The sequence below is a fragment of the Citrus clementina genome, unplaced genomic scaffold, assembly GCF_000493195.1.
Source record: "Citrus clementina cultivar Clemenules unplaced genomic scaffold, Citrus_clementina_v1.0 scaffold_5, whole genome shotgun sequence".
Classification (NCBI taxonomy): Eukaryota; Viridiplantae; Streptophyta; class Magnoliopsida; order Sapindales; family Rutaceae; genus Citrus; species Citrus x clementina.
The window spans coordinates 40,690,609-40,706,773 of record NW_006262201.1 but is presented as its reverse complement, the minus strand read 5'-3'; the positions used below and the strand labels follow the sequence as shown (position 1 = coordinate 40,706,773).

At 32.7% G+C, this 16,165-nt stretch overlaps 2 protein-coding genes across 2 annotated transcripts; both read left to right on the top strand.

The window, feature by feature from the left end:
* The first annotated feature begins 1,754 nt into the window (after window positions 1-1,754).
* Window positions 1,755-5,424, top strand: LOC18042079 (F-box/FBD/LRR-repeat protein At1g13570). Its single transcript, XM_006434856.2, has 5 exons — window positions 1,755-1,900; window positions 2,225-2,324; window positions 3,704-4,549; window positions 4,693-4,848; window positions 4,949-5,424. Exons 2-5 carry the CDS (start codon window positions 2,322-2,324, stop codon window positions 5,234-5,236), a joined length of 1,293 nt encoding a protein of 430 aa, XP_006434919.1. The 5' UTR covers window positions 1,755-1,900; window positions 2,225-2,321; the 3' UTR covers window positions 5,237-5,424.
* Window positions 5,425-13,309: 7,885 nt separating this feature from the next.
* LOC18042078 (protein DETOXIFICATION 33) lies at window positions 13,310-16,091 on the top strand. The gene is made up of 9 exons (XM_006434853.2): window positions 13,310-13,695; window positions 13,795-13,990; window positions 14,087-14,432; window positions 14,522-14,608; window positions 14,718-14,774; window positions 14,954-15,192; window positions 15,273-15,391; window positions 15,495-15,581; window positions 15,651-16,091. Exons 1-9 carry the CDS (start codon window positions 13,411-13,413, stop codon window positions 15,714-15,716), a joined length of 1,482 nt encoding a protein of 493 aa, XP_006434916.1. The 5' UTR covers window positions 13,310-13,410; the 3' UTR covers window positions 15,717-16,091.
* Window positions 16,092-16,165: the final 74 nt, after the last annotated feature.

Sequence of the window (16,165 nt, the reverse complement as noted above, 5' to 3'; positions counted from 1 at the left end):
GTGTGAAAGGCATCCACTACTTATTACTTAACAAAGGATGATTCACAAAATGTATGAAATTCTCAAAATCACGATATTTTAGTTTAATAAATATGGTTACTTTTAATGGAAACAAAACACTTTTAATATCAAACTATCTTTCTTTCAACTTAGGAGTTTGATTATTTGAGTCTCTTGTGGACACTTAACAGGGGCAGAGCTGTCCTGAAACTAGCAGATGCCATGGCTTTTGCTACTCTTAAAAAAACTAAATAGTTATATATTACTATAAGTATGATAGATTTACAAATTTGGCATTTAAAATAGAGTTTTTTTTTTTTTAATGATTTTGTCATTGTAAGTGTAATGTTTTAACAGTTTAAGTCAATAATTAAATTTATTTTTTCAGCTTTAACCATTAAAATTTTTTCTTTCCTATAAAATTTTGGCCCCAATATTTTTATCCTGGCTCCGCCCAAACTTTTAGAGACCAATTTAAAATTATTATTATTGTCGACGTCGTCGTAGTTAATTTTTTTCTCAATATTTTTAATTATTCATGAATTCTCAAATTTCTAACATATAACATCAGCACAAACAAAGGGCAAGGGACCAAGGCTGCTGGCCCCACAATTCCTTATTTAAATCAAAAGTAACTTCATAAGAACTAATGTAAATTAGTTTTAGTATTAAGGGTGGGTAAACTCAATTTAACCCAATGGATTCCATCCAACCCAATCTAATTTTGATGAGTTGAGTAGTTTTTTTGGATTAATTGGTTCAATTTTTTTTAACCCAAATAATAATTGGGTTAGGTTGGATTAATTATGATAAACCGGTCTAACCCAACCCAATCTACGTAAATAATAATAACATCTTAATCCTCAAATTTAAAATCTTAAATACTTACACGACTGACCTAATTCTTAATACTTTTTATTTTTTTTGTAAGAGATCATTTCATTATTGTATCTACTACTTTAAACTATAATTCTAAAACTAAAATCGCTATCTCATATAGGTAAATTTAGTATCTTATATGTTTATTTTTCAAAGTAAGTTGGTTTCAATTTCTCTTTTCCTTTTTTAGTAAACACAACGATACAAAATGATGTGTTACTTTCATTTTGTCATTGGACATGATACTAGTCAATTATCTAAAAGTTCTAAATTTGGAATTCAAAAAAAAGATGTAGAAAACAGGAATAAAGTCTAGAAGTTTATTGTTGATTTTTTTTTTAATTTTAAAATGGTTGATTTTTTATATTTCTTTATCAAAAGCTAGACAATGAATGAAAGTTGCATGTTAGTATGTTACAATATATTTATATTTAATTTTTATAAGTTTTATTTCAAATTTCATTTATTTATTTTTTAGTTTTGATTTAGCATTCAACTCAATCAATCCAATCGAATAATTTAAATGTTGGACTGAATTGGGTTGAGTTAAACATGTTTAATTAACCCATTTTATAGTAGGTTGTATTGTACTTTTACGAATTCTATTCACCCAACCCATATCCACCCCTACTCAATAATAATCTTATTGTAAATATCAATAATAAAATTTAATTGTAATATCAGTGTAAATAATTTTTTTTTAAAAAAGATCAGCACAAACTGATTTACAAGTTATGGTAGAATTTCGTAAATAACAAAATAATTTTTTTTTACAATAATAAATGTTTATTCCTTCAAAAAAAAAAGTTATACACTGTAGGTATATTTACATTGTTCACGTGCGTCAGTGCGTGGGTATGTGGTGGAGCCGACTGAGGCCTACTTTCTCGATCTCGGCTCTTGGTTTGCCGAGTGTCTGTAGGTATTCAAAACCATATTTAGGTTTTTGATTAGAAAGAAAGGTAAGTGATATTTATTTGGATTCCAATTCCAAATCCAAGCCATTTGGAGGCCGAAAAAGGTTTGATTTGTTCAATTCCCTTGAACTCGAAACGACGTCGAACGGATCTTTTATAATTATTTATTATTACGCGCAATTAATTTGATGATATCTTTGTAAATTTAAGGATATAACAGTCGGTTTTTAATTACCACGAAAAGCTTATCTCTCGGTTTTAAGGAAGTATTTATTTAGGAAAGTCATCCCTCACCCTCGCAGTGAAGTGGTTTTGATCAATTTATGTGAACTTCGGAGTTGTCTAGGGCAAGCTTGCTTTTAATGTTTAAATCTCTTATTGAGGTTGCCATCATAACAACTGTCTGCGTTTGTTTTGTGTTTTATCAGATATTGGCCTGCTTAATGCAGTGAAACAAGCTTGTCGGCTGTGGTGGTTTAATCATCTCGCCGGAAGATCATAACCGGAAGATCATAACCCTGCAACATGGTAAGCTTGATTACATTGCAAGCTCGTGGTGTTATCCATTTTGGATTTATGTTGATTTTTTCTTAGATAAGGCAGTGAGATAAAAGTTTTGATGCTGCAATACTGACAATTCTCAAGAAAAAGCCTAGTTGAACTTCTCCTTGCTTAGGGTATCTATGGAATTGGGGCCTTTTGCCTTTTAATCCATGGCTACTGTACTCTGGAATCACTAATTGTTAAGTATTAAGTGTGTGGGTGGTTGATAAACATTAGTTGTCAAGTGAAAATGGCTGCTTAACAAACACTCTCCTTGTTGCACTTTCACTGCAAACATTAAGTGGTCTCTGAATTAAACATGGACACCATGGTTGAGCCCAGTTTTGTTGAAAGAACTGATGGTGCTTCAGTTTTTGAGACCACAAGAAGGATGGTTCCAGGTTATGTACCTCCCTTAATAAATTTTTTTGTTGTCTCACTACTTGTGTCCTGCACATGGTTTACGCAGTGAGGTCATCGGTTTTTTGATTTACTTTCTGACAAACTGCTCTTCCAGAACTCCTATCTTCTGCAGAGAATCCCTCAGAAGTCAACTTGTCATTCTTGTCCTTCCACGATCTGTGCTTCATAAATTGTTATCTTAGCCTGATTGAAGCAACTACATCGGATGAAAACACCTCTGACCTCTGTTTCAAGACTATATTGTACTAGTATCAGGTTTGGAGAATTAGTTTCTCCCCAGAAGTCTGTTTCCTTAGTGATCCAACTGATGATAATTAGTACTTATACCTGCCACTGCCAACAAAAATGAAGACTTAACTTGTGACAATCCTTGTTCTGTTAGTGACTTCACGTAGCTGTTTGATAAATGAATTAGAGGCCTGATTTAACAGGCAAGGTGCTTCAAAAATGTGCAATTTGATTAATATACCAAAATAATTTAATGTTTCGGGAGCAAAGTCTATTTTCTTGGTCATGTCAACTATGACTTATGGTGCCTTGTTTATTGTTAGTGGGTCATTTAGCCTGCCTGTGACGGCTTTGAACCACATAAATGCCATGTGCTTTTTATCATGCTTTATATTTTGTTCTAATGTTTTCTATCTAACTAAAAAGTCCAAAGGGTTCCACTTGATTAAAATTTAAAATTTTATAAATTCATCAGAGAAATTGAAATGATGACCTGTTGTTGCTCCTTTCTCTATCCGTAATGTATACTTGCTAAATACGACGATTGGATGATAATTTCTGCTTTCTCTTTTTGCGGGCGCTTGCTAAATGACCTGGGTTAACGTGATCATTGTAAACAAATTTAGCTTTCACTTTCTCTTTTTAATGTACAGACAATAACTGCCCTGTACTCTTTGTATCTGATTTGTGTTTCTGCCTTTTCAATGCTTTAGAAGCAGAGGGAACCACCCAAGTTTCCTTGCAAATTAGAAACAGAGCTAGATAGGCTCAGCAGCTTACCAGCGCATGTTATAGACCAAATATTGTCACAGTTGCCAATTAGGGATGCAGTAAGGACAAGTGTTTTGTCAAAAAAATGGAGGTACAAATGGGCAACAGTCCCACATCTTGTGTTTGATAATCATTGTGTCTCTACTTCTTCCCAAGATCAGACCTTCATCAAGAATAAGCTTGTCAACATCGTTGATCATGTTCTCTTGCTTCATAGTGGGCCAATACTCAAGTTTAAACTCTCTCACCGAGATCTTCTAGGTGTCAGTGATATTGATAGATGGATTCTTTATATGTCAAGAAGCTGTGTCAAAGAATTCATACTTGAGATCTGGAAGGGACAGCGCTATAAGGTTCCTTCTAGTTTATTCTTGTGCCAAAATTTGATTCATCTGGAGCTATTTAATTGTTTGTTGAAGCCGCCATCAACATTCAAAGGCTTCAGGAATTTGAAAAGTCTCGATCTACAACACATTACCCTGTCCCAGGATGTGTTTGAAAATTTAATTTCAAGCAGCCCTACGCTTGAGAGGTTGACATTGATGAATTTTGATGGTTTCACCCATCTTAATATTGATGCACCTAATCTCCAATTTTTTGATATTGGAGGAGTTTTTGATGATGTTACCTTCGAGAACACCTTCCATTTAGCTTTGGTTTCCATTGGCTTGTACGTAAATGTCAAAAATGATCAGGCCATGGGTCCTGGAAATTCTTGTAAATTGCTAAGATTCTTTGTTCATCTTCCTCACATTCGAAGGCTTGAGATTCAGAGTTATTTTCTAAAGGTAATGTTTTCTATTTTATGCCATTAACTTTTACTTTTGAAGTTAAATATCGATTCCTTTGTGCTGTCCATATGCCATCTTTAGTGCATATTATCTGAGATAGTAATTTTTTCCTTGGGTTCAATGTCTTCTGTTTGCTCCAGTATTTGGCTATTGGCAACGTGCCAAGCAGGTTGCCTCGTCCATGTGTTGATCTGAATTATCTTTCTATACGCATAAATTTCAATGACTTGGAAGAGAACCTTGCTGCGCTGTGCCTGTTGAGAAGTTCTCCTAATCTACAAGAACTAGAGATGCTGGTTGGTTTTTCATTTCCCCACACATTTCCGAACTTTTTTGGATTTTTAATTAGATGCCTTTTATCATAGCTGTTAATCATACATGTTGCATCGGATATAGGCTCGCCCAGAGGAGACTGGTATTGGTGTTCTCACCAACTTTTGGGAAGTTGACCACTGGACCTCTCTGTTTTCCCAGCTGCGGATGGTGAAAATAGTGGGCATCTCTGGCATTAGATCCGAATTGGAATTCATTAAATTTGTGCTATCAAATTCACCTGTGCTTGAGACGATGACTATTAAACCTGCTTCGCTAGAAGGAGGATGGGACCTAATCAAAGAATTGTTGAGATTTCGGCGAGCCTCTGCACGAGCAGAGATCATTTATTTGGACCCACAACTACAGTGAGACTTGAGAATGGGAATGGAACTTCGTCTGAGGCACTTTTCTAATCAGGAAATTCCTATCAATGTGAATAAGTTTAGTAATGTTTACGTACTAGTGCTTTTTAACTGATGAGCTGTGGGTGAGGCTCATTGAGCTGTAATTCTATAGCCAAGTGTTATCGTATTTAACATGAACGAGAGTTGCGTGAACTTACTGAGGCCTTTGCGGTCTGCTGGGTCAACAGAAGAAATTTGCTACTAGAATTACATATTATTAGGGCCTTTGCGGTCTGTTGGGTCAGGAGAAGAAATTTGCTAGTGACATATTAGGGGGCGACTACGTTGTCTATGTTGTAACAAGTGTCGCATGCAACCAACGTATACAAGTTTGCTACATTGATAATCTAGTAATCCGCTTAAACAATTGAGAACCTCTAATTTCATTATCATTTTAAATACACAACTATCATAAACCAACTGAAAATAGTTAATTTCTGCTAATAATTTTATCTAAGGCATCATGTATACCATTCTTTCTAATAGGCAAATTAAGGGTGCGTTTGATATTGTCTTTTGCTGGGGTTCTTTGGTTTATCAAAAACAGAAAAAATGAAAAAAAAAAAGTGTTTGGTGGACTTATTTCAAACATAAGTTGAAAAACCAGAAGAATAAAATATTTATGTTTTCTAAATATATTAAAATATGTTAAAAGTGGTTTATTTTCTCTATTTATGGTGTGTTTACTTATCATTAATTTAAATTGGAATCAATGATGCGTTTATTTGTAAATTTAAAATTAAAATGGAATTCTTGTCGGGTCCATAAATATTAGAAATAATTATTAGAGTTTTGATTTTAAGAGGTTGGACATAAAACCCATTCCTTGGATTGATTAAAATATCTCATCTAAGTTTCTGAATTCTTATGTTGTGTTTACTTCTCGAATTAGGGAATCAAAATCCGGAATCAGAATTATTGACAATGTTTACTTTGCAAAATAGAGTGGGAATCAGCATAGGAATTGTGAGGCCCACCACAAATTGGGAATGACGAATGAGAGACTCATTCCCAAGGGGAGCGGTGGGAATAAGTCTCTCATTCTCAGGAATGACTATTTTGCCCTCCCCAAAATTTAAAATACCTATATTGTCCTCGTTTATAATTAATTAATATATTATTATAATGAATTAATAAATTAATATATTATTAACAATAATTATTAATAATAATAATTGATGATAAATAATCACAATAATTAATATAAATAATCACAATAATTAATATACTTTTATTATAATTAATTAATTAATATACTATTATAATAATTACTAATATAAATATTTTAATTATTTCATATATTAGTATATTATTAACAATAATGTATTAATAATTATAATTAATTAATTAATATATAATTTTAATAATTATTACTATAAGTATTACTATTAATAAATATATTATTAAAAATAATATATTAATAATTATAGTTTTTGAATAAATAATCACAATAATTAATATATATGTTTAATAATAATTAATAGAATTATTATAATTAATTAATATAAATAATTAGAATTATTATAATTAATTAATATAAATAATTAGTATATTATTATAATTAATTAATATAAATAATTAGTATATTATTATAATTAATTAAAAAAATTTTACAGTTAATTAATATATTAATATATTATTGACAATAATTATTAATAATAATAATTTTGGAATAAATAATCACTATAATTAAAATATAAAATAATAATTATGACTTATTAACACTAAAAAGTGTACGTGTAATAAAAATAAAATTATTAGTTTTAAACTTATTGTGTAGATTAATGCGTTCATTATTTTTAAATTATCTTAATACTCCTCAAATATATTTTTATGTTAAATTAATTCGTAATATACTAATTTTTTCTTGTAAATATTTTTCAAGAATAAAGATGAAATTAGAATTGAAAGCAGGAATAAAGAAGGACTGCTGAAGCAATTTGGAAGTATTATTAAGGACATATAATAAAAAAAATAAAAAAGAACAAAAGGCAACCATTTTGATTGCTCGTGATAATCAGGATGCCATTATGCCTCATGACCATTACACATTTCAATGTACATATATATATAATAAAAAAACAAATAAAGATAATGTATTTCTTGCCTATAAAAGGGTAAGGAAATGCATTGAGCAATTCATTGAAAAGTTAGAGAGCTGAGCAGAGAGAGCTTAAGCCGATAGAGAATAGAGTGCGATTGAGGAATTGTGTCTTTTTCTCGAGGGAGAATAGAGTGCGGTTGAGGAATTGTGTCTTTTTCTTCTTTTATTGTGTAATCAACTTTCTTGTAATGTATTTCAAAAGTTTATAAAATAAATAGAGTATTATGTTTTCTTTTAATATGAGTGGCTAATTTTATTAAGCTGAGGTGAAGGGTGAAGCTCAAAGTTTCAAACTATTAAACTTATTATTTTCTCAAATGAGTTTTTAAGTTTATTTTATTATTTTCTAGTTATTTTTATATCATGTGAATTTATAAATTTCTTTGGATCTATATGGTATTTTGACATAACGTCAACACATTAATATAGTGTGACACATTAGGTACTTTATTCCATATTTATCCACACACATAAAATTAAACGATATAATAATTAACTGGTAAAAATGAAGCAAAATATAAATGAGAGAGTATTAAAATTGTAATTTGAATACAGGGAGTGGATCCCGAACCTTGGCATATTTTTAAATTGATTTCAAATAATTTATTTTCCCCATAATTAATTTTCTTAGTTTTAAATTGACTATTAGATTTAAAATTCTATGTGGTTCGACCCCGGACTCACCGGGTTATATTATAACTAGACACTCTTATACTTGGGAGTAATACACTTTTGAGTTGTGTCAATGACAATAATTCATTAAATACTTTTTAGTAATTTGTTACAATCTAACTCATTATAATTCCGATTTCAAGATAAAATAAACGCATTAATGAGATTCTAACCCATTCTAATTTCGATTCATATAGGTCAAATAAACAACTAATTCTGATTCTCGTTCTCCATTTTCATTCCAGCTCATTCCGATTTCATCCTATTCTGATTATTGATAAGTAAACTCAACATTAGTTTGTCCTAATTAATTCACGAAAATATAAAAAGAAAAAATAATAAGAAGAAGAAGAAAACGAAAATCATGAAAATGGGACTAGGCTACAGCACCCAAAATTAGCAACTGCAGCACTTGCCATCCGCCAACCGCGAAGCTGTTGATGGCCAGCTGTCTATCTCGAGTCGAGTAGCAAGAACTGCGATTGTTTTGCGCACCACAGCAGCAGCTCCCCAATTCTCGAAGGGTAATTATCAGAAATAGGAACCAACAGTAGGACTCGAAATCAGGGCAACCACACCTGCCATCAGCGGGGACAGCAGCTGCTGATGCAGTGCCAGCCGATCTCGCATGGAAGTAGCAACTCGCTATCAATCTCCCATGGAGGAAGCATCATCACCTTGTAGAAATTATTATTGTTGTGGTTGTCATGCTTATTATTATTACCATTATTATTATTTTAAGAAATAATAATGATAGTATTATCATCATTGTTATTTTTTTAAGGGTTATTTTTTACCAGGCCCCATATGTTTCAACAAATTTTGGCGCATACCCTAATGTTTCAACAACTATCACCACACACCCTAATCAATAAATTCCGCATATAACTTTGACAGAACAAGGGTAAAAAAGAAAATGATGGTTTGCTCCCGTGATCCCCAACTGAAACCCGAAGCCCACATCAGAATTTCAATTTCATAACCAAATGCTATCGTTTTATGCTCATCCAAATCAAAATCCACACAAGTACACTCACCTCACCAATCTACCAAAACTCATATTCCACACCTCACCAAATTTGTTTCAGTTTCAGTTTCAGTTTCATCCACCATCACCATCGTCAGTTCGTGACTGCCGAGCACCTTATCAAGAGATTCCATCTAGTGAATTTAGTCCGAGGTGGAAGTCGTATTAACCCGCAGGATCTCTAAAGATGAGTACGCCCAGATCTGATTCACTTGCAGGTATTCGAGAACAAGCCCCTCTAGAGATGAATGTGCAGTTGACTCAATCACTGTAGATTTTGCGACATCAATCCTAGTTGCCTTTCTTCGGCCGTATTCTAAGAATAAATCTCATTCTTGCTAAGAGCGGTAATTCCTTTAAGCCACTCACTGGAACCCCATGCCACAAAGCACCGCCGCACCGCTGGCCGCTCGTACAACAACCACAACACAAAGCCGATCGATTGGTTTGGGTATAATTTTACTTGGTCAATATTGAAATTGGAATTGATGGCAAAATATAAATTAATTTAAAAATTGATTAGATGATTTGCTAGTTTTTTGGGCGTTCTAGCATGATGAATAAAATGATTTGGTGAATTCGATTAGCTATTTTGTTCGGAAAATTGGATGACTAGTTTGGTGCATAAGGCTTGGAAGATAAAGATTGGTTTGCTATTTCATTTGCATTTATGCTTGTTTAAAACGGCGAGGCTTGGATTTAAAGAACAACGCGGTGGGCTTTGTGGGGTTGACTACAAATGAGTAAGGAATTTGTTTTTTTGAAAATTACTGAAATAACTGAAAATTCCATCCCTTTCAAGTGCTGCACAATTCTTTGAGGAAGTGCAATAATTGCAACAGACACTTGCCCAAATCCAATCAAATAATCCAACGAAATTTTCCTTTCACTTGCTTCAAGTAAAGAAGAAAAATTTGTAGCGGACACATACTTCTCAGCCACACCTTCATATTTCAGTAATAGCATTGGAAATAAGGGTAAACAAGTCTTTTACTCAAATAACTGACAATTCCGTCAAAGTTAACGGCAAAATTCACTAATTAGGGTGTGCAGTGATAGTTGTTGAAACATTAGGGTTGGGGCCAAAGTTCGTTGAAACATATGGGGGTAGGCGAAAAATAACCCTTTTTTTAATGATATGACAAATATTATAATAAATATTAATAATTGCAGTAACGAATTAAGGGTATTTTTTTAACACAACTTAAGTAAATAAATTATTCTAATCTTATCCCTCATTTTGTTTTCAACTCTTTTTCATTTCAGAATATTTTATTCCAACTTATTCCAATTACTAATTAATAAATTTAATCAATTCTAATTATCAGACACACACCTTTAGGAGATCATACAAAAAAAGCGCTTGAATAAAGTATTGTTTGTCAGAATTTGTCTAATCAGACGAACTCTGTGTAATTATTCTCCTGGTAATTTTTTTGAACTGTTTATTGAGTTTTTGCATAATTTTTGTATTCTGTGATATGCTAATTATTTCTAGTTTTATTATTTTACTAGCTTTTTTCCATTTGATTTTGATTAAAATTATAATAAGAAAACATCAAACAAATATATAAACATTATATGTATTGCGTAATACTAATAATAATAATATACCTATAAACATTCTTTTACAACTGATTTTATATAAATTAATGTGGCTTTATAATTATTTATTGCATATTAAATTGAAAAATCTTTTCATCTGAACACAATTTTCACTGTTATTTTTTAATGTTCTCAGATAAACAACCAATCATATTTTTAATATATTTTATATTTAACTGTTATTTTTTAATATTTTAATATTTTTTTAATTTCATAATGTTTTTTTATTTTATGTTGTTTTGAAAATAATCTGCCCAAGACATTTTTATGTTTAAGAATATGACATCAAAAACATTATTTTCCTTTCTAAAAAAGATTTAAAAACACTAATTGAAAAATAATAACAAATGCACCCTGAGGATTATCATTACTAAACAATCAAACATTACCATAACTCATTTATCGTTTCTGATTCTATTGTTTGTCCACCGCAAAATAAGCGTCAAGTTGTTTCCGACACTTAATAATTCCTTCAAAATGACAACAATTGTAATCTAGCAATGTTTCTTTGATTCTTTCAAATAGATTGAGCATGTTTATTCTTCTAAAAATTTGTTAAGAAAATTGAAAAATATAAATAACAAATTTAAGAAATTGTACCACACAATTGCTTTTGGTTAAAAAAAAAAAAAAAGTTTATGATTTGAGTGAAGACTATTTAGTAATTGTCATGAGTGACGACATCAATTTTTTTTTAATGACTCTTATTAGTGTAAAAAGACAAAAATATGTTTATAACAATAAAATCGTGTATTGCTAGTTGTTTTGAGCTAGAGGTGGTAAAAATACCCGTCCGGTCCGGACCCGGACCGTACCCGGGTGTTGCGGGCCGGGTAATACCCGGCCCGGGTATGAAGCCGGGTCGGTCTTGGGCATCACTTGATAAACCCGGAACCCGGATTTTATTAAAAAAATTATAAAATATATATTATTTTAAATATTTTATATTTATTTGACTTATTTATTATACATATATAAAGTTTTAAACACTTAAAATTTATATTTTCATGTCAAATTTTATTGAAATAAATTTAAAACTTATAAAATTATCAAAAAATAAAAAATATATACACATAAAATATTAAAAAATATAAAATCCGGGTACCCGGATTAAAACCCGGCCCGGACCCAGACCCGGACCGGTTGCATCCGGGCAGGGTCTGGTCATGGCAATACCCAGACCCGGCCCGGGGTTTTGCCATCTCTATTTTGAGCATCAACACTTCTTAAATTACGTAACTTAACGTAAGGTACTAAAATTTTGCTATTACAAATTTAATAACTTATAGTCTTATTGATTCATATCTTATGAAGGGACCCTCCTCTTAAAAAAAGTTGGGTGGTGGTAGGTATATTTTTCACTAATTCTACGTGATGCTAGAAATTTAAATTTTGCCACAATAAATTTGATGTACAGTAATCCTTATAAATATTTGAAGTATTTATTAGTAAATTTTTTATTGTAATATACATATAAGTGTTAAAGAAAATGAGCTTATTAAGTGAGGCCTTTATTGTTTCTTAAACTCATGTTATGTTATTAGTGAGAACATAAATTTATTCTTACTATAAGGGAATCGATGTAATTGGAAATATGAATATATTATTAACGGTAAATATAAGTACACAAAAAAAGGGATAGGATTATTTGAATTCAATACTTTCTTCTTTAAACTCATATGAAAAAAAAATGTATTTGTTGTTAAATTTTAATTTTTTAAAATTCCAAAATTAATCTTCACTAATTTCTTCCTTCTTCAATTTCATTGTAACAAGATTCTCTCTCCACCACATAAGTTGCCTGCAAATAGAACTCTCTTAAGTCTTAACTTGAGATAGAAATGAAAATGGGAATATTTGTTAATTTATATCATTACATTACCTTTAGAGAGAAATTAAGAGGTTTTACTTCTTTTTTTTTTGAAAATTTAGATGAAAAAAATCATTTATTCTTTTATGGTATGTAAAGGTTGCATGTAGATGGTGGGTGCCTGTTTCCCTTTCTTCTTGTAGATTAGAACAATATTTATTTGACTTTTAAGCAAATTGTCTCATCTCCCAAAAATCATTTGTTATTTATCATTAAAAAGAAATGTAAAAAGTGGTGAGAAATTAAAGGAACGAGAGAGAGAGAGAGAGAGAACAAGTGTAGTTAGAGAAAGAGAAAATATGATTATCTAGGTAATTTCATTAAAAATTGTTATTAATAATAAAATATTAATAAAAAAGAGTGTATAGAAAGAAAATTAATGGGTTTAATTAAAAAAACAATTGTGCATAAAATCATAATAATGTAATTTTAGTCAATACAGGGGTGTTGCCCCTTAACTACAGGAGAGGGCTACCTTACAGATTCTGTAAGGTACAGCCCTCACATGAATAGTGTTTAGTTGTGGGCTCATATGGGACCCATAACCAAATTTGTGAGTGAGCTGTAACTTACAGAATCTGTAAGTTAGTAAGCTCCCTTAACTACAATAAAAACGTATCCAATCAATCATTCACTTGTCAGAGAGGTCGCGCCAAATATTTGGTAAATCGAACGGTTGTCAAAGCACCACTTTGGTAGGTAAATCGAACCGTTGTCAAAGTACCACTTTTCAAGTTCCACACGGAACTAAAAAGTTTCAGAAACCAACAAACTAAGTGTTCAGCCAAGAAGGACAGTTGGTTTCACTAAATTCAAACCCTTGTGTTTTAAATCTTTAATCAAGCGTTTCGGGTCGTCTCCATGTCAGCGGAAAATACAAGTCCACTTCTGAGTAACAAGGCGACCGAAAGCTACGATATTTATAGCGATGGAGATGATCAGCAAAAGCAGTTAGGTTTTGTTAAGGAATTTGGTTATGAATCTAAGCGGCTATGGAAACTCGCAGGGCCGGCAATTTTCACCTCTATTAGTCAGTATTCGCTTGGTGCTCTTACTCAAACCTTTGCTGGTCGCGTCGGTGAACTCGAGCTCGCTGCTTTCTCCGTTGAGAACTCTGTCATTGCTGGTCTTGCATTCGGTGTCATGGTGATTATTTATTTCTTTATTTCTTTATTTATCCATTTATTACTTAATTTTGGAAATTATTTCGTTATTTATAAACTTAAATTTCTGTACTAAATTCAGTTGGGAATGGGAAGTGCTTTGGAGACTTTATGTGGGCAAGCATTCGGTGCGGGGAGTATTAGGATGTTGGGCGTGTACATGCAGAGATCATGGGTCATTCTGCTGATCACTTCTTGTGTTCTTTCTCCTCTCTATGTTTGGTCTCCTCCGGTTCTAATGCTCTTTGGAGAGACCGCTGAGATCTCCAATGCTGCTGGTTAGTTAGACAGTTCCTCATCAACAAGTGTCATAATTGTTATAGATATTATATTTTATTAACGTCAATCCATGTTGCGCTTTTGGGATCATGCAGGTAAATTTGCTCTCTGGATGCTTCCTCAATTATTCGCTTACGCCTTGAATTTTCCAATACAAAAATTCTTACAAGCTCAGAGGAAAGTGCTGGTAATGGCCTGGATTTCAGCAATTGTACTAGTGTTACATGCACTCTTTAGCTGGTTGCTCATATTGAAGCTTGGCTGGGGGTTAATTGGAGCAGCAATCACTCTAAATTTATCTTGGTGGCTCATAGTTATTCTGCAATTGTTGTACATTTTCATTACCAAGTCTGATGGTGCCTGGAGTGGATTTTCATGGCTAGCGTTTGCTGATTTGTGGGCCTTCGTCAAGCTTTCTCTGGCATCTGCTGTTATGCTCTGGTATGTATATATCTCAGTCTCCTTTCTTTGAGTTATATTCTAAAATACTGTCTCACTTTATTTATATTTCATGGGAATGTGTTTTGCAGCTTGGAGTTTTGGTACTTGATGCTGCTGGTGGTCATAACGGGTCGCTTGCCGAATGCTTTGATTGCAGTTGATGCCATTTCTGTTTGGTAGGCAGACCATTTCATTTGTGTAAGCAATTATAAAAGATGCATTCTCTGAGGAAGAAATAGCATGAAATAGTTAGCTATTAGATTAACTTCTACACTTTTTTTGCAGCATGAATATACAAGGATGGGATGCAATGATTGCAATTGGGTTCAACGCTGCAATCAGGTAATATTATGACATACTAGCCAGTGCGAAACTTATTCGACATTGAAACTGATACATGTCACATGGAACTAAAATACCTGAACCAGTTATTGGATTTCAAATTACTTACTCTTTGCCTCTGCCTTGTTGGCAGCTAAGTAGTCTTTTATGTGACTGACTTTCAGATGATGTTTATATAGTGTTAGAGTATCAAATGAACTTGGAGCTGGTAATGCTAGGGCTGCAAAATTTTCTGTGTTAGTGGTTTCCATCACAGCTGTGACAATAGGTGTTTGTTGCACAATCTTGGTGCTTGCAACAAGATACAATTTCCCTTTCCTCTTCACCAACAGTGAAGCAGTTGCTGCAGAAACTACCAAGTTATCTATTTTGCTGGCAATCACAGTTCTTATGAATTGTCTTCAGCCAGTCTTATCTGGTAACTACTAAAACATCTTGTGAATAGATTAGACAAGATTTTTGTCCTGTCTTTCATTGTCACTGCCCTTGTATATTAAGGTGTTGCCGTGGGAGCTGGATGGCAATCTCTCGTTGCATACATAAACCTTGGATGCTACTACATTGTTGGATTGCCACTGGGCATTCTCCTGGGTTTCACATTTGGTTTTGGAGCTGAGGTGACATACTATTTATCATTCTCTTCGGCTTTGTTGGTACTTTGGGTTTGGTAATACTTTGTTGGTACTTTGGGTTTGGTAATACTTCAGTTTTGGGGTGCAGGGTATTTGGTCAGGGATGATTGGAGGCATTGGTTTGCAAACCTTAATCTTGATAGTGATCACTTCAATAACCAACTGGAGAAAAGAGGTCAGTACTGTTATCTAGGACAAAGTTGTTTGATTCAACTATGCATTTCAACCTCCACTGAATTTGCAGGCTGATGAAGCAGCAAGCCGTGTTATGAAATGGGGAGGATCAACTGGAGAGCATTGGTCTAAATAAACAAGCCTTGCAACTTTAACTCTGGCATTGGCAATTGAGCTTATGCGGAACCTTGAGTACTTTCAGACAAGGAGTTACAACGGGTAGCCCATTTACAAACTTTGATGTGGCATACTGGCCAGAAGGGATTGGACTTTGAAATTGAAGTTTGCTTGTGGCCCCGTCTATCTGAGCCTGATTCGAAAGGGGTGACCGATCGCGGATGGATTTTGTTATATTTCAGTAATTATTTTTTGGTTATTAAATTTTTATGTTGTACCATGACTATAATGCCACTTAAATAAGTTCCACGCGAATCATATTTTTTTCCCTGAAGGCTGCGGTGGTGGGAAATCACTCGTTAAAATGAAATTGCACTAGATCCTTTTTCATTCAGTTTTTCCTCCGCCCCATTGATAATAAAGTAAGCATTTTAGAAACAAAATTTTCATAGATCTCATTAAACCATT